This window comes from Stegostoma tigrinum, chromosome 18 (genome assembly GCF_030684315.1).
Source record: "Stegostoma tigrinum isolate sSteTig4 chromosome 18, sSteTig4.hap1, whole genome shotgun sequence".
NCBI classification, from domain to species: Eukaryota; Metazoa; Chordata; class Chondrichthyes; order Orectolobiformes; family Stegostomatidae; genus Stegostoma; species Stegostoma tigrinum.
The window spans coordinates 12,744,245-12,762,451 of NC_081371.1; the positions used below are offsets into that span (position 1 = coordinate 12,744,245).

At 41.6% G+C, this 18,207-nt stretch overlaps 1 protein-coding gene across 7 annotated transcripts in view; it reads left to right on the forward strand.

Moving 5' to 3' along the window:
* Nucleotides 1-18,207, forward strand: part of LOC125461078 (metabotropic glutamate receptor 8) — a 384,941-nt gene that overhangs the window by 16,443 nt on the left and 350,291 nt on the right. Inside the window, exons 1-2 of one of the 7 annotated variants that reach the window (XM_048549440.2) lie at nt 5,815-5,943; nt 6,645-7,462. In XM_048549440.2, coding sequence (XP_048405397.1) covers nt 6,986-7,462 — 477 coding nt within the window. In that variant the 5' untranslated portion in view covers nt 5,815-5,943; nt 6,645-6,985. The other 6 variants (XM_048549442.2, XM_048549439.2, XM_048549443.2 and 3 more) reach the window with 6 other exon arrangements.

Consider the following 18,207-nt stretch of genomic DNA (forward strand, 5'->3'; position numbering starts at 1 on the left):
ACCTGAGCTGGAAATATCTGAAGGGGGTGTAGTTTTACCAGTTCCTGCTGCATCCCTTCAGCAATGATTTGCTCCTCAGTCTGGCTTAGGAAGGCCCAGCTTGAAGGATAATTTGATAAAGAAGCAGCATTGTGTGCAATGATCACTGTGGCATCAATTGAATGGAAGATTTCAGCCAGTATCTCTCCGAGAGAATCAGCGTTGAAACATATAAATTGACATTGATTTGGTATTTATGTGATAGGTATGTAGTAAACATGCCAGCAGAAGGTATGGCTTGTCTGTTCCAATATGAGTGAATTTTTAATAGTGAATTAAATCTTAATTACTTCCAAACAGACTCTCTGGCAGTGCAAGGTGGAGTTTAATTCCTTCATGTCTAACTATTTTTGGAAATTTTAAAAATAATTACAATTTTATACAATATTTAAAATATTTCTTTTATGTCTTTCTCCTAATCCATCATCCTTTCTCGTCTTCTTTCAAGTTCTGTATGTGATTTAATATTGAATGAAATGTTCTGACTTACTTCTTGGTCTGGTTTTGATGCTCCCTGGATCAGTAAGGATGTTTCGATTAATAAAGGCAGACCCTAGTTTGCTCTGTTCACGCTGCTTTGTATAACCCCTGTAGAGGGAGTCCTAACTGTTTTGGATTCTTAATAAGTTCCAGTTCAAAAGCCCATTGCCTATGAGCAAACATAAGTATAATGGACAGCCGGTGTAATTTGTTTGCAGATGACTGCAAAATCCATGCTGTACGGATCTGTGTTGGTGAGTCTTACTGTTGTCTTGATTAATCTCCAGTGGATCTCTCATTGTATAGCTCATGATCAGCCAGAAGTGTCAATCCAGTGAATTGTACAATATTGCTTTAAGGTTAACATAGAAAATAAACAAGGATCTTAGTTCTTATTGGTACACACCATGTGTGTTGCTTTAGATCTTAATTGTTGTTTGGTCAGGGGACGTAACAGATTAGGAATGTTTGTCGTATTTACTTAGGGTATTTATACGATAGGAACGTAGTAAGCATACCAGCAAAGTTAAGGCATGTCTATCTTGTACACCATTTTGTATGTAATAGTACTTTAAATGCCAATCTAACCATCCTAAAGATAAATTGTGTTTCACCATCTGCATTGAATTCAAAGTGTATCTTTTTCTAAAATGGATCTTTGCTAACATGAGTGTTGTGAATAGCCTAATTTTGGAAATGTAGCTAAAAACTGGCAGAATTATAGGCTGCAATACTCTAAATTTGAAAGAGGTGAGAGCTATTTTGCTTAATTTGATCTTGGAGGATATGGGAAATTCTAGCAAGGCAATGCTTTGCCCATCCAGAATTGGCCACATTGTGTGGGGCTGGAGTCTCATGTTGGCCATGCCAAGTATTGCAGCACGTTTCTGTGTCTGAAGGATAAGAATGAACATGGTCACAGCAAACTTGTGATTTTTCTTTTCTAATGGTCTGATGTCTCGTCACAAGTGGCTTCTCAGAAGGTTGTGTTGTGATTATTATTTTAATATAAAATGCCACTTTCTTAAGGTTTGCAGCAGATTTTAGAATAGAATAGAATTTGTAACAAGAATGATTTTTATATCTAAATAGGGAATTGATCTGTGTTTATGTGAGAACTACATATACACTTTGAATTTCTAATCCTAGACCTTCTTTATCTCTTCTGTAAATTAGTTGCCTGTGTGGAATAGCTCAGTATGCCTGGCTTATTGCTCAATGTATGCAAACTTGCACACATGCTCATGGCTAAAATCCAGAATATATAACTAACCAGACTGATGTGTTTCAAATGTAATACCTATCTGTGCCAAGTTAACTATCAACCAGTTTGACAAATTGTCATTTCAATGTCATGCACTGACGCTAATTGGTGAGGGCAGGGCTGGATATAATCCACGGTTCCCTCTTAATTGTTCACCAATGACACCTAGCAGCAAGTGTAGACATCAGAGGTGGTCAGGATCAGTCTTTGTTGTATCTCCTTTCTTTGCAAACAGTCAGATTCAATTTTAGCGTAGCATGCATTGATACCCTGAGCACCTGATTCAGCAGGTAGAACTCATCCACCACTCAATACACTGTAATTGCTGCATTGGTGAGTCTAGTTTGGGTGCTGGCAGCCTGGAATTGGTTTTGAATTCACAATCTCCTGTCACAAGATCTTTCATGTTTGGTTTAGTGACGGTTGTGGCAACTTCAAAATTGACCTTGTGTAAAATTGCAAAGGCCCTGTTGTCTTCCAATCATTGTTGAATACAGTATTGGTGCCCGAGAATTATAGAATTGTAATGTCACACTTTTTATTCAAAAAAAATGATAAAGCCAGCAATTATGGACCAGTCAGTTTAACTTTGGTGTTGGGAAAATATTAGAAATGATAATTTAGGACAAAACTAATTGTCACTTGACAAATGTCGATTAATTAAAGACACCCAACATGAATTTGTTATGGGCAAGTCATGTTTAACTAACTTGTTTGTTTTTCTGATGAGGGAACAGAAAGCATTGATTAGGATAATGCATTGTAGTGTATGTTGACTTTTAAAAGACATTTGATAAATGCTAAATAATAGGTTTGTCAGCTAAAGGAATAATAGAGTAGCGTGGATACAACATTGACTGTGACAAGACATAAAGATTAGTTATTTTTCAGAGCAGAGAAAGGTATGGAATAGGGTTCTCCGGGGGTCAGTGTTAAGACTCCTGCTTTATTAAATGTAAAATGGAGGATAATGATAAATTTCAAGTGTATGTGAACAGGCTGATAAAATGAGTGGACAAGTGGCAGATGAAATTTAATTCCAAGAAGTGTGAAATTATTAGCCACCAAGAGGCTAGAAAGACAATACAAATTAAAGGCTATAATCTAATGGAGCAAAGAAGCTGGGCGTATTTGTATACATATCATTGGAGGGAGCATGACAGGTTATGAAATTGGTTCACAAAGCATATAGACTCTGAACTTTACAAGCATAGAGTGAAAAAGCAATGAGGTTACAACACGCATATATAATATCTTGATTCCAACTCAGCTGAAGTAATGTGCCCAAACTTTAGGAAGGATGTGAAGGCATTAGAGGGAGTGCAGGAAAATATAACATGAGAATAATTGCAGTGATGATGAACTTTAGTTCCGTGGTTTGATTGGTGAAACTGGTACTGCTCTCTTACCCTTAGCTAGATGAGGATGAAGATTTGTTTGAGGTGTTCAAAACAATGAGGGGTTTAGACAGAACAGATCCACAAAACTGGAAACAGCTTTTTGTAAGAATCCAGAACTAGAGAACACCAATTTTACGTGATTGGCCAAAGTAATAATGGTGACCTGAAGAAAACATTTTTATTCAGTCAGTGATTAGGATCTGAAATGTATTGCGTGAGATCATGGGGAAGCTTTCAGAAGAGGATTGAATAAATATATGAACAGAAAATGCTTCCTGGGAAACAACCTAGTTCAGTTTCTCTTGCAGAGGGGTAACACACCCAGATTCAATGGTTAGTTTCAGTGCCATTGTATGATTCTACAAGACTGCAGCTGCAAAGTACATTTAACTTCAAAGTAAACTCAACGGGATTTCAAATAATATGGAAGACTTTTTACTAACCAAGATTGCTTGTTTGCTGACCTTACTGAATCAGGCATGAGGTGGAAGTTATGTTATAATCACTTTAAACATTAGCGAGATTCCATCTAAAATACTACGTTCAGCTCTGGACAACTTGCATGCACAAATGTTGCAGTTCCTCAAGTATATAAAAGTAAGAGGTGATCTAATTAAGGATCTACGCTAGCTAAACAATTTGACAACTTAACTTTCAAAACGAGTTCCTCCCTTGGGAGTGTCCCAGGGCCACAATTTTAAAATAAAAGCTCATTTGTTATTATCAGACAGCACAAATGGCTATGGAAATCTAAATGTTTGTCTACCACAAAGCTGTTATTGCTATATTAATTGAAAGCTTCAGGTTTGAGATTACTAGTATTTTTTAGCCAACAGAATTAAGAAGTAATGTAAACAATACAGAAAAATTGGATTATAATACAAATCAGCCATTATTTCATGTTAATTTTATAGTTATAAAGAAATGTACAACATTCCAGGGAAAGATAAACAAACTGTAGGAAAGACATTGGAACCTTTGCTCGAACTTTGATTGGTTTTGGGCAGCACGGTGGCTCAGCGGTTAGCACTGCTGCCTCACAGCACCAGGGACCCAGGTTTGATTCCACCCTCAGGTAACTGTCTGCGTGGAGTTTGCACATTCTCCCTGTGTCTGTGTGGGTTTCCTCCGGGTGCTCTGGTTTCTTCCCACAGTACAAAGATGTGCAGGTTAGGTGGATTGGCCACGCTAAATTGCCCGTAGGTGTGTGTAGATTAGGTGCATTATAGGGGAATGGGTCTGGGTGGGATGCTCTGAGGTTTGGCATAGACTTGTTGGTCCGAAGGGCCTGTTTCCACATGTAGGGATTCAATGATTTTATAAGTAGCACAGAATCTCTACAGTGTGAAAACAGGCCATTTGGCCAACAAGTTCACACTGCCCCCCCCGAACAGCATCCCACCAAGACCCATTCCCCTAATTTCCCATGTCCAACCTACCTAACCTAAACATCTCTGGGCACTATGAACAATTTAGAACGGCCAATCCACCTAGCCTGCACATCTTTGGACTGTGGGAGGAAACCCACCCAGACGCAGGGAGAATGTGCGAAACTCCACACACACAGTCACCTAAGGCTGGTATCAAACTCAGGTCCCTAGTGCTGTGAGGCAGCAGCGCTAACCATTGAGCCACCCTGCTATCCTTGGAGAATAGTAGCATTGAGTCCAAAAAAGAAGGTTGTACTCCAGCCTCACTGAGTTCTTTGAAGAAGGAGTAGAAATGGGCACAGTTAAATGTAGCAAATGTAATGCACCTGGGTTTTTAAAAAGCCTTCAGTAAGGTACCATATAGTCAACTCTAATAAAGGTAAGAACGTGTGAAATCAGAGGGCAAGTGCCAAGCTAGTTACAAAACCAAACACAATGAGTAGGTGCTGAAGATAGTTAAGACAGATGGATGGATGTACAAACGATACCAAGACTGGGACAAGTATTGGTCACCAGTTATGTAAACAGGTCAGATGTGCTGGAATTTAAAATTTGGATTTAAAAGCAATTTGGAAGGTGAGGAATAGTTAATAATGGGAAAGATTGGGGAGAGAAAAGAAAATCTGTCAAATAGTTGGTGTCTAAATGACAGGGGAATTTCAACTGAACTAATTGTGATATGGAGATAGCAAGAACTGCAGGTGTAAGCCCGAAACATCGACTTTCCTGCTCCTTTGATGCTCCCTGACTTGCTATGTTCCTCCAGTTCCACACAGTATTGACACTAAATGTGACATGGTGCAACTTGCTGTGAAAAAATATATTCCTTGGAAATAAGAGGAGGTTTAAATAGGATAAGTTCAAGCGAACAACTCTACTGGAAATGCAAAGCATTGGTGGTCATTTCTAAAGACATGTATTTGAAAAGCAGTGAAGTTGTGTTAAACCTGTACAGAAGTTTGATTAGACCGAACTTGTGCACATTTCTAGTCTCCTTCTGACAAAACACACTGGAGAGGATGAAAAAGATATTAATAAATAATTTGAGGGATTGCAACTATCAAGAAAGACTGATCACGGGGTGGCTATTTTCACCAGAAACCTGTGGATGGGCTGGAAAAGGTTTAAAAATGAAGAGGGGATTTGATAGGATACCGGGAAAAGATGTGTGAGCTGGCAGCTATGAAGCTAAAACAATGACACATGAATATAAGCGCAATGTAAATAAACCTCACTAAAACAAACAGGAGGAAAATGTTTAATCCCTGTTTCGAATGTTGTTCAGGATAAGAAAATAGATGTATTTAAGAGGGAACCCAATGTCATTGAGGTGAGAGATACCGGTTCTGCTGATGGGCTTAAATCAAGTGTGGAGAAAGAGGGTCGAGTGGAACATTAACGGCAGCAGCGATCTGTTGTGCCGAACGGCCTGTTTCAGTGCTGCGTACCTTCGAATTGAATAACAGAGCAGTTCTCAGGGACTGAACGTTCTTTTCCTGATCTGGGATAAGATCACTTTGCTGTGTAGCAGTTAGATGTGAGGGACAGAGAGGCAGAGAAGGAAGCAGCAGCCGTGCGGACTATCTTCCTGTGAGAGTAACGCCGTGCCTGACGCGGGACTGCCGGGTGCCGAGATTGGATAAAGGAGTCATAGCATCCTCCAGGCAGACACCGTGTCGGTGCTGGTGGACACAACGGCGAGGGTGCGGGGCTGAGCAACGAGGCGCCAGGCGCTGGGGTGTCCAAACAGGAGCGCAAACTGGGCAAGCTTCGGTTGGCACCCAGTCGGAAAAGGGACTTGGGGAGACGCAGTGGGCGCCCACTGATGTATAATCCCAGTTTCTGAAAGGGGATTTGTTACTGTGGGTGGGTCAGAGCTGTCCTGGATATTTCTCCTGTGTGAGAGCTTAGTGGGGGCAGCAAGTGAGGGGAGGGCTGCTTGTGTGCTGTTAACTGTTTCACCAGTGAACTTAAGGCTGGTTTAATTCCCCATTCATTTATTTCTCTTATCTCCTCGTTGCACATCAACAGGGCGCCGGCAGGGAGAAGGCGAGTATCCGGAGAGTGTGGAGAGGCAGCTTCGTCTTTTGCAAAGAAATTTAAGCTTGACGAACCGAGAGAAGCGCTCAAACATAAGAGAGAGAGAGAGAGGGAGGACCTAGCTGCTTTCTGCTGGGATTGCTGGAACAGGGGGAGAAGGAAAGGCTGCTAAATCTTCTGCAAGATGCTGCTCACTGAGCTGCTTCAGGATGCTGTAGGAGCCTCCAGTTACTGTCACGTCCCCTGCCCCAGGCACCCGGGCAGTCTCTGGTCCCGCTAGCGTTCCCCGTTGCCCTCCCCAGGTCGGAGCCGCTCGTCCTGCTCCTGGAACCATGAGGCTACCGCGCCGCCACCTGCTCGCCCTCCTGGCCGCCTTCCACTGGCTCCAGGGCGCTGCGCAGGAACATGCCCACTCCATCCGCCTGGAAGGAGACATTATCCTCGGGGGCCTCTTCCCGGTGCATTCCCGGGGACAGTCCGGAGCCGCCTGCGGCGAAATCAAGAAGGAGAAAGGCATCCACCGGATGGAGGCGATGCTGCACGCCGTCGACCAGCTGAACCGGGACCCCGATCTACTCACCAACATCACCCTGGGGGTCCGCATCCTGGACACCTGCTCCCGGGACACCTACGCCCTGGAGCAGTCCCTCACCTTCGTCCAAGCCCTGATCGAGAAAGACACCACGGACGTGAGGTGTGCCAGCGGAGAGGCGCCCATTATCACCAAACCAGACAAGATCGTGGGAGTTATAGGCGCTTCTGCAAGTTCCGTCTCCATCATGGTGGCCAATATACTGAGACTTTTTAAGGTAAGATTTCTGCCTGACTCTGTATGTGTGTGTGTGTGTGTGTGTGTTCGAGCTGGTTATGTGTTTGTGTCTTACGAGCGTGTGAGTTAGTGGGTGTGTGTGGTTGAACGTGCGAGTTAGTATGTGTTTAGGCGGGTGTGTGTTTGAGCGTGAGAGTGTTTAGGTGACTAAATGGTTTTGAGTGCGTATTTGACTTGCTATTTGTTTGAGTGAGTGAGAGTGCTTTGGGGTTGTATGTGTTTGCATAAATCTGTCTGAATGAGTGCAGGCACGAGTGCGAGTGAGAGTGTGCGTTAGTTTTTTTGCTTTAAGTATGCTTGAATGAATGTAGGCATGTGTGTGTCTATTTGAGTGAGTGTGTGTTCGTGGTTCTGTGTTTGTATTTGCATGTTTGAGTGTGTGTGTGTTTGAGTGAGTTAGTGTGTATGTGTGTGTGAGATAGAATGTGTTTGCATGAGTGCACGCATGTGTATGTGAGTGTGGGTTTGGGTGAGTGTGTTTCTGTCTTTGTGTGTGTCGGTGTCAGTGTGTCAGTCTGTAATGTTTCAGGGACACGACTCTTGACAACTGAAGCACCAGTAATATTTATTAAATAACACAAAATGCAACTCTGACGAATGTTAACTGTAAGGAGATAGCATCCACTTCACCGACCATAAAGCGGTGCGTTTACTGAGACTCTTAGTTATGTTCAATGAGGATCTTGTGGCGGATTCTTTATTTGTTGCACTCCAAATAGCAATAATTCCTTTAGCTGCCGCCGCTATTTGTCTGCAGCCTTGCAGTTTCTGACTTCAAGCTGGCGGGACGCGGGGGTCGGGGCGGGGGGAGGAGACAGGCAAGTTCCAGGAGTCTCTCGTTGGCTCATGATGGCGTTTCCTCCAAAAACAAATCCACACGGACCCAAGTTCGGGGAGAGTTGGCGTAAGAGCGAAGGAGCAGGGGAAAGAAAAAGAAAACACTCGTTTAAAGGCCGAACGAGCTGAGAAGCACGGGAAGCTGATGGGAGTTGGGACAATTTAACTGATAGACTGGCAGAGATGATAGGGGGTGCCTGCAGCTGTGTAGCGCTGGCGTACAAAGTAACGTTGTACATCCTCGGGGTAAAAACTGCACTGCTGTAGCACACTTTATGGTGAACAGGAGTTCGTCTGTGTTAAAATCAGCCTTTCTGCGCCACTGAAATATTCAGGTCGCTATATTGCAATGAATAGAAGCAAAGATTGCTGGTATCGAGTTTGTGTCAGACGCTGGCTTCCCTGGAACATGTTGTTGTTGACAGGTCCGCTCAGGTCTCAATGTCCCAGCAATGACTAACTTGTGCCTCGGGCATTGACGTGTAGCCGGACTCCCTCCGGTCGCCTCCCACTCCTTGCGCTTTTGTTTATATGCAACCGGGAAGGTCGCCTGTTAAAACAACGTTCCCCCCCCCCCATCCCCTCTCTCCAGCTCGTTCACCATCAGACTCTCTCTCCCCCACCCCCCCAGCCATCATCTATAAATGATGAGCAAAATCTTCAAGGCCAGAATTGCTTTCACCCTGCAATGCAGCTTTTACCCCGAGGATGTACAGCGTTAGCTCGCACACCAGTGCTGCAGCCCCGGGTTCAATAGGCACCCCCTATCATCCCTGCCGGCCTCTCAGATCAATTGTGCCAACTCCCAGCATGTGAGATCGAGACTGTCCCGATCTCAAACCCAGCGTTGGGGCTTGCGGTCGGGCTTCCTAGGGTTAGACTCTCAAGGCGAACCGCACAGGGCACCATTGGAAAAGTTGAGTCAATGTCCACCACTTTCCTGCCCTTCCAACCAGGCCATGACCCGATGTTTACAAGATGCAGCACCCGGTGAATGAAAAAAAGGGCGTTTCACCTTTTAGGTTTATAACAGCAGTTGTTGAGTCAGCCTAGCTGGGGAAAAATTAAGGGTAAAAAGAAAGAACAGGAAGCATCTGTTTGAGCGGGACAGCTGACGATGTATTGGGTCGCTGGAAATCAGAGCATCAGCGTAGGTGTCATTCTGTGCCATTTGTACGATCCAGATAATCTGGCAGTCAGGTCGCAAACAGATTTAAATGAGAATGGAGGCATGGGCGGGATTAAATGAAAGCAAGAGTGAGCACGGTATATCAGGAAAAGCACAGACTTCTACAGAGTGGCTGAATGGGTTAATTGGAAATCATTGTTAGCGAGCGTCTGACTGGCACTGAAATATGGAGCCTGAATGTTCAGGGTGGTATTTGTATGCGAGAGCTAGCAGCAGACAACATGTCTTACAACACCTTCACCATTAACTCTGACAAAATGCAATCTGTTCATCAGTCTGATTCTTAAGAGCCGAGGTCTGTGATACTGGTGTTGAGGAAATGATGTAGGTTGAGCTCTGAAAAGGCTGCGCGTCTGCAATACACAGTTCTGTGAAAGGCCAGACGCGTCGATACTACATTGTTTCGGACTGTATTCGAGATTGTGACAATGTCATTTATAAAGCCACGAGAAACAACGCGGCCGGTTGGTGACAATGAGACGTCTTAGGACAGGCCAACATCACATAACCACTTCGTTCACTAAGGGTGCTCTCCAGTGAATAAACAGCCCAGCAACCTGACCTTTCTAAGCGAACATTAATTGGGTAGCAATTGCAAAGGTGGAAGATATGACCGTTGATCTGTTGTCTAAATGTGTGGTATTTATATTGATTGAAATACTACACGCTCAACGATAAATGCCTTGAAGAAATATTTCCTGTTTTACACGGATCAAGATAGGCTTTTATGCTTCAAAAGGGCTGTTAAAAGGTACTTGTTTTTTGATGCAGTGTAGGTTTTACAATAATTATTACTTCAATATTGATATGCCACGATAGTTCACCCACACAGGCCAAAGTCATAGTGTAATTATACAAGAGCTTTTAAACTGTGCTGTCATAATACGCATGAATGGAAAAGCTGTAATGTTATATGTATGTCAGCTCGATGCTCCTATTACTGAATGTATTAAGTTTATAAGATATGGCACAGTACCTGCAGGAGGCAGTCTTGCATCATTTGAACTTTGTACCAAGTATAGTGGAAACTTGGGCTTCTGATCTTAGCTGGACAGTTACAGGAAGGTAGTGAGTACAGATTGTTTATTCTCACACACAGAGGAGGGATGGAGGCTCAGCAGGTTAATCACTCTGATCAGCTCCAACATACTTTCTCATAGTCAGACATGTTGCATAAGAAATTGAGGGGATCCTACATCCACATTGTCTTAGGGTAAAGAGTCTTGGGATGTGGATGTGGCTGGCAAAGGTGACGTTTCCTGAATGGACCAGAGGCAGTGACACCAACATTGAGTGGCTAGGTCATTGCAGAGGAACCACATTGCACTGTAACAGGTTAAACACACTCCAGGCTGGCTCTGGATGCTAAGTTTCCTTTCCTCAAGTATCATCTTCATTGTCGCTTTTATAGATGTTGGCTTTTGATTTCCAAATTCTTTGAAAGCTGAATTCAAAAGGCTTAATAGTATGTGAATTCATGTTTGCTGGATTATTAATACAGGAACACAACACTGTAACACACTACCGTACTCATGCTGTATGAAATGTCCAAGCATCATGTTGTGGGAAGAGCTGTGCACAATTTTATGTGTAAAATATGCTGTATTGTTGACAGTGAGCTTTTAAAAGCTGCAATGGTTTTCTTTGCAGGTCTTATTTTGACTGCCTAAAATATTAAGATTTAAATATTGCAAGTATTGAAAAACAAATATTCCTTTCAACAGTTGTTTTTGCTTGTCCCTACACCCCATTCCAATTGTCCCATATTTCACCTAAGGCAACATGGGCAAGTTGACATTTCTTCAGTATCTCCACAAATGATCATACTTCAAGTATGGGTCCAGGCATTTTGACATGACAATCAATTGAGGGTTTGAGGATATCACTGAACTAGTCAATTACAACCTCAATTCAAGTGGTCCTTCTGAAATAAATCAGTGGAAATCAGCAGTGAAATTTCATCCTACTTCCAGCATGTTATCCATTGGAAATCTGCAGAATCTTAGTAATTCAGAAATATTAAAATGATCCTAATTTAATTGCATAATCTTCAAAATGTAATTCAGTCTTGACTAACACCTTCAGGAGAACATTGCAGTAACTGGACCACTTTGTCAATTTTAGATGAGCTACACATGATATAGGAGCTTCTGTTCTTCCTACAGGGCTAAGAATTCGCTGCAGGGTTCCCTAAATTCGAATGATTATACTCTGAGCCAGAACAAGTAATTAGTTTTTGTGGAAATTAATTGTTGTATTTGCTTCATAATGTAGAGAAGGGACCTTTCAGTTTACACAAAGAAATAAACAAATCCTTCTGCTCAAAGACTGCCGACCATTTATGACTGTGAAGTGCAATGATTTATATACATTTGCTTATTGGAAACAACCCTTGAGATAACCGTATAAATTTAATGTCATTTCTCAAGCCTGAATGTGGTGTTCTCTTTCAAAGGAATGGGCATAGCAGTTGTAGGGCAACATAGGAGGGAAGAGGGCAAGCCTGAATGTGGTGTTCTCTTTCAAAGGAATGGGCATAGCAGTTGTAGGGCAACATAGGAGGGAAGAGGGCAAGCGGTCTTGGAAGGGTATGGTGCTGAGAACCTTAATTATTTCCCTGCACAAGTTTGACAAGCTGTCATTTCGAAACTGAAGGTGAGAAGTGGCAAGTTGCTCAAAATGATGACTTTGTCATTTGGGGTGCAACCAAACTATTTTTATCTATTTGAGAGGTGGAGTGGGGGTGACGGGGTGGATGCTTGTGATATTATCAATGTGGTTGCTTTCACTCATGGCCACATTTATGGTGTTGTCTCCTTCTGGTTGGGGATGAGATGGAGGTAGCCAATGGGGAGGGTGCTCTTTCACTAATTGCTCTACTTGCTCCACTGGTATTATTCAAGATCAGACTCAGTCAAGAACCATCTTGCACAGGTCATTGTGCAGTCAAAGGGGCCAACAAGGCAGATGGTGATTCAGGACAGAGTTAAGGGTGTCTCCCTCAATGTCATCTCCCAAACCTTTAATAGATCCTTTGACATTTAGGGCAGTAACTCTCTAGGATATCTTCATGATTTCTTGTACCATTAGTGTCACTCACCTGTCAAATCTACTAAGTATGGCATACATGTTGTGTATATCAATGTGCTGCTCTTGAATACACTCAGTGATGCTGTGTTTAGCTGTCCATGAGGTTGGCTATTCTTTCAATAGAGGAGCTCAAGCACTTGAAACACTAAAATGTGACACTGCTCATATGTTGAGTGGATTTCATCAATCTGCTGCTGTTATTTTGCATCATATGAAGGAATTCTGAAGTGGTTACACATCTGTGATCCCAGAATACCTGACTGGTAAATGACTCCTAAGACTGCGTGATTTCACCCAAGTGAGCATGGCTGTGCCTGTGTTCCATTCTCCCAGTGGTGAGTGCCTCCACGCTCGCTCATTACCTGCAATTCACCTCCGAAGTGTTGATAGCTCTGTGCCACCCCCATTCTGAGATTGTTTGTGGTTCTACCGTGCTGAGTTAGAAGCTGGGGTGAAGGCTGCATTCGGCCGTGCAGCTTTGATTATTTCTTCTTCCATTTGGAAATGATGTTAATGGCATTCCTCCACCCGGGCTGCCTTGGTTTCTCTATCCACTTGGAAGACTTAATGTTGTTAAACCAAGTTGTTCCCCACGGTAGCTGCTTCTGCAGAGCTGTAACAGTCCATTACACTTGCCTTTCCACTTTGAGGAAGCTGCTCTGTATCAATATCTTCCTCACCAAACTTCAATCGCTCACTTCCTCTACCACCTTTGGACAGGCCTGCTTGGTCTACCCGGCTGGCCTTCTCCTGACACTGTCTAAAGTAGAATGTCACCACACCCTAAAGGACATCACGGAGGGCATTGTTAAATATCAGGGTCACTCTGGTGCCTGTTGCTCTCTCCTGTCCCTACTCTCCTGTTTCCAATTCCCTCTAAACTCACTACTCTATTGGTTTTAATTCACTCCTGCCCACAGCTCTCCCACCCATTCTATGTCTCTGTATTTGGCTGTTTGAACATTGAGTGCACACACTGACTTTGAATTAGTTTTCTGGTTAAAAGTCACATTCATCTGATGTCAGGGAGTTCTGACTCTACAAATGAAAATTCAGCCCAATTTCTGTCCTTTTTGTTTATTTTGTCTTTCAAAAAAATGAAAGCTCTTTTCTCTCCCATTTGTCAGAGCTGTTATCTCTCCTCTGTTTCATTCAGATTTCTACTACTTGTACACAAACCTCCATGAATGGGCAAGAAACTCTCCCATATTAATCTTATTGCAGATATTCTCTGTCCTTCTCTGTCCCTTTCTCCTTCATTCCTAATCCATCTGTCCAGTAGTGTCGTTCATTTCTTCTGTCTATCCATTTACTTTGTATTTCACATGCAGCAACACCATCTGATGTCTGATATATTCTGATTATTCATCATTGTCAAAGACGACGGTATTTTACATCTATATATATTCCTTAACATCGATTATACTTCAGTTTTTCTTTGGTGTGTGTCTTACACTCATGCCTCTCAGTTCCTTTTTTATGCATTGCCATCTCTGGCACCTTTTTGTTCTGTGCACCTTTCAGCTTTTTGACAAGTTTATTCTCTTTCCAAAGGCCTATGTCTCTTACTTTGTAAATAAGAATGCCTCTGCTTGTTCAGAATTTCTCAATCACCAGATGCACGTTGACATCTTCTATTCAGTAAGATTGCACTAGATATTATTGTACCATTGACCCACATTCTACTTTCAGTACTGAAGAAATTAGTAATGATAATTAGTGTATAAATTGCACTTCTAACGGAAAAAGAAATGCTAGGGAACATTGTGAAAAACATGAATGACAAGCCTAAGCAACTATTTAGAAAGGTGACTAACGGGTGATCAAACAGATGGGATTTAAAGGGGCACTTCAAGAAAGTGCGGATGGGAAGATGGGAGGTTTAAGGAAGAAATTCCTAGTTGTAGGGTCCACACAGCTGAAGCCCTCTTTCCCATAAAGAGATGGAGGATTTACAACAAGCCAGAGTCAGAGAAATGGAAAGTCTAGTGGAGAATGGATTGTGAGAAAGCTCTGAGGAGAGGGAACTATTCAAATGTCAGCTACACTGGAGACAAGTAATGAAAATTGATTGATCACATATTTTATCTGAGCTCCCCTCCTTTATTCAGCCCAAACAGTTTCAAAACAAAAATGAGAGTGATTCCTAATCTGGTTTATTTTCTGTTCATATTAATCATACTAAGGATTAGAGATATATAATTTTGAATTAGTGGGACAGTATGAAATGGGTGATAATAAAATAACAGCCTGTTTTACATCACTCCCAATTTTATTTTTACTGACTTCTTCAAGGAGGGCAGTAAAATAGGATGCTGACTTGCTCGTTTTACCTTATTGCATAAAAATCAAGATCCACCCCTGCATCTCAAGTATAAAGATTGTAATTTTAGCTAAAAAATAATTTTTCTAGTCTTTAGTGTTTTTGTAAAATGCCTCAGTGAACAAAACATTTAAAGGTATTAGAAGCAGTGTGATGTAGTACTTAGGTTTTTCATTGCAAACCCATCATTTAGGAAATTATTGAAGTGGTAACGAGAAAATGATAAGGACAAAGTCTTGTGGTTAAACAGGTGCAGTGTCTTTTACAGCATAAAGCAAAAAAAAGTTGCTATTGTGGTCAAACTAGGCAATGTTGGGTGAGGAGCAATCTGCACCCCTTACAAATTGAATGGGGCTAACTGTGAATTGGCTGGTAGGCTGAACATTAGAAGAAGTCAAATATGGGAAGGTAAAACAGGACAGACAAATGAAGCTTGTAGAGTAGGGTTAGAGGAAATGTAATGGCAGAGTCGAGTTGGAGGAGAGAAAGTATAGAACAGTTTGAGGATGAGGAGAAGCCAAAGTAGAATTGACATTGAATTGTTCTCCTGGAGAAGGGAAAATGAGGAGCAAATAAATCCAGTTATTTACAGTTGAATCCCTACATTGTAGAAGCAGGCCGTTCAGCCCATCATGACCCTCTAAACAGCATCCCACTCAGACCCATCCCTATAATCCTGCATTACCCATGCCAATCCACTTAGCCCGCTCTTTGAATTATGATAGAAGTGAGGAGACGTTTTAATCCTCAAAATTGTGAATCTTTGTAGCACTCTTCCTCAGATAATAGAGTTCCTCTAAAAATAGAGTTATATTGTTTCTTGACTAACATGAGTGTCAAAGGGTATCAGGGATGGGTGGAAATGTAGAGGCCACAATCGGTCAGCCATAATCTTATTAAATCGTGGAGCAGGCATGAGGATTTGAATGGTCTATTTTTACTCTTTATACATATGTTCATACTGTAGGTACACTACATTGTAGATGTCACTAAGGGCCTTAAGGATGCAGGGTAGAAGCAGATTAGGGGAGAGATGCTTCTCAGTTCAATAATTTCCCAATGATATGGGACAATTATTCAGTCACATCAGAACAAGAGTGGGATGCTTCCTTTTACATGTTACACCTGCATTCTGAGGAGACAGAAGTGTGACTGTTCTGTGAATTGAAAGGTGTCAAGTTATTAATGTGTTCTTCTAGCCTAGAGAATGTGCAAGCTGTTAGAAAATCTAAATGGCTGTAGCTCATGACACTGAATGCATTTTCGAGTGGATTTTTGTGCTGCTGTACTTTTCTGCACATACCCCCAAGTCGAGAATAATCACAAGATGAAGGGCCTTTTTCATTCTAGTAAATGGTGTTTTCCTTCTGAAAGTGAAGAGGTGTACCATTTGATAATAAAACCACCCAAACATGAAATATTGAGTTACATGGAGCTGTTAATTGGCCATTTAAAGGGCATTGTGAGCACTTCTGTTTGACCCAGGCAAATAATTGTCCATGGCCCATTGGGTCAAGGTCCTGCATCTCTTTGTCCAAACACACTGTGAGGGCGCCTTCACCAACTGGTAACTGTAGCTCACTAGGATGACACAAAGCCTCCTTCTCAAGGACACTGGGATGAGAAACAAATCCTGCCTTTGCTAACAAATCCCATACACTAAGAATGAATTGCCAAATGGATCCAAGAAAAGTAAGAACAGAAGGAGATTATTAATAATGAAAAAATACTTTATTCAATTAAAATGTATTTTATCAAAAACCATTAAATATTTTTGTGACCCACAAAATGTACAGAATCCTTTGTATAATGAAAACTTCCAGCTCTGTAACGAATGGACCCAACGTGAAAATGTCATCCTATCTGAAATAAATGACAGCACAGCTGAAAGGTGTTTTGGCTTCAGAAATTTTAGGTCACATTTAATTCCCAGATACTAGTGAAGAGACCCTCCATTCAATTCAGTAGTGAGCTAGGGTCCACAGCTTATACTTTTGTCCACTGCTCCCTGCTCACTCATGGAAAATTACATTACTTACAGCCCTGTGAAACAAATAAATACAGATTGTAGCAGGCAAGTCCAGTTTATGCTGCTGTTGTGGAACATCAGTAGATATAACATGCTACTACACGGAAGTTAATTCTCAATTCAGAATAAATGATGTAGTTATTCCCGGTGAACCATTTGTTTAGAACAATAAGTGTCCATTCTTTACAGGGCTGGAGACTTAAGCAAGGAACAGGCTTTCAGTTATGAGATTTGATGAATATTCTCAAAAGTTTGAGGAATAGATCATTGATAGATTAGTTTGGGAGAAACTGCTTCCAATATCAGGAGGGCCACTAACCAAAGGACACCACTTTAGGAAAAAAAGAACTAGAGAGGAGACAAAGATAATGTCTTTTTTTGGAAATAACTATTATGAGCTATAACACAGTGTATGAAATGATGCACAACAGATTTTCTGTTACTGTCTGTGGTAGTACTTATTTTTCCAATAGTGTTTTGAATTTGATTTTGATTGATGCTTTTTAGGTAAATTGACAATTCTTGAATGGGATGTAAATTGACTGCATCACTTATATTTCCCAAATTTATTGCAATTAACACATACTTATACCCTGTCATCATAAATTCTTTTAAACAAAGAGTTAAAGATGGGGTCGTGTCACATAAAGAGCAACATGCTCATTTATGTGTCTATCATTCATGTGAATTATCTAATTGCCGAATTGTACTGAGTCCATTTTGTTTATTCAAGCACACTATAATTGAAGCAATATGTTGAGATTAAATGGTTGCATTTATGTAACATTTTATCATGTCTCTAAGCAATGCCTCAAAGCACAACACAAATTCCTTTCTGAAATCTGATCACTGTTATTAACTGGCATACAGCAAGCTCTCCAACACCTCCCTCCCCTTGGCCATTGCTCCCATTTATTTCCCTGGGTCTTTATGAAATTTGCAATCTTGTTTGCCCCTGAGATGAGCTTCAGGCTATAAATCTGTTCATCCCCTGACTACCTAGTTTCACCTCTGTACCATCCTTTGATCTTGACTCTGGCTCATCTCATCTCATGCTGCCCCTTCTACCCTTGATAAGTTTGTGATCATTTTAAACCTGTGTTCACCATATCTTAACTTGCACCATGTTCTGTTCACTTGTCTAAATTGATTCCTTATTTGATCTCAATTTTAAAATCAATTTTCAAAATCCGTCATGGAATTGCCCCTTCTTAACTTAGTAATCTCCTCTAGCTCATGGTAAGGAGATAAGAACTG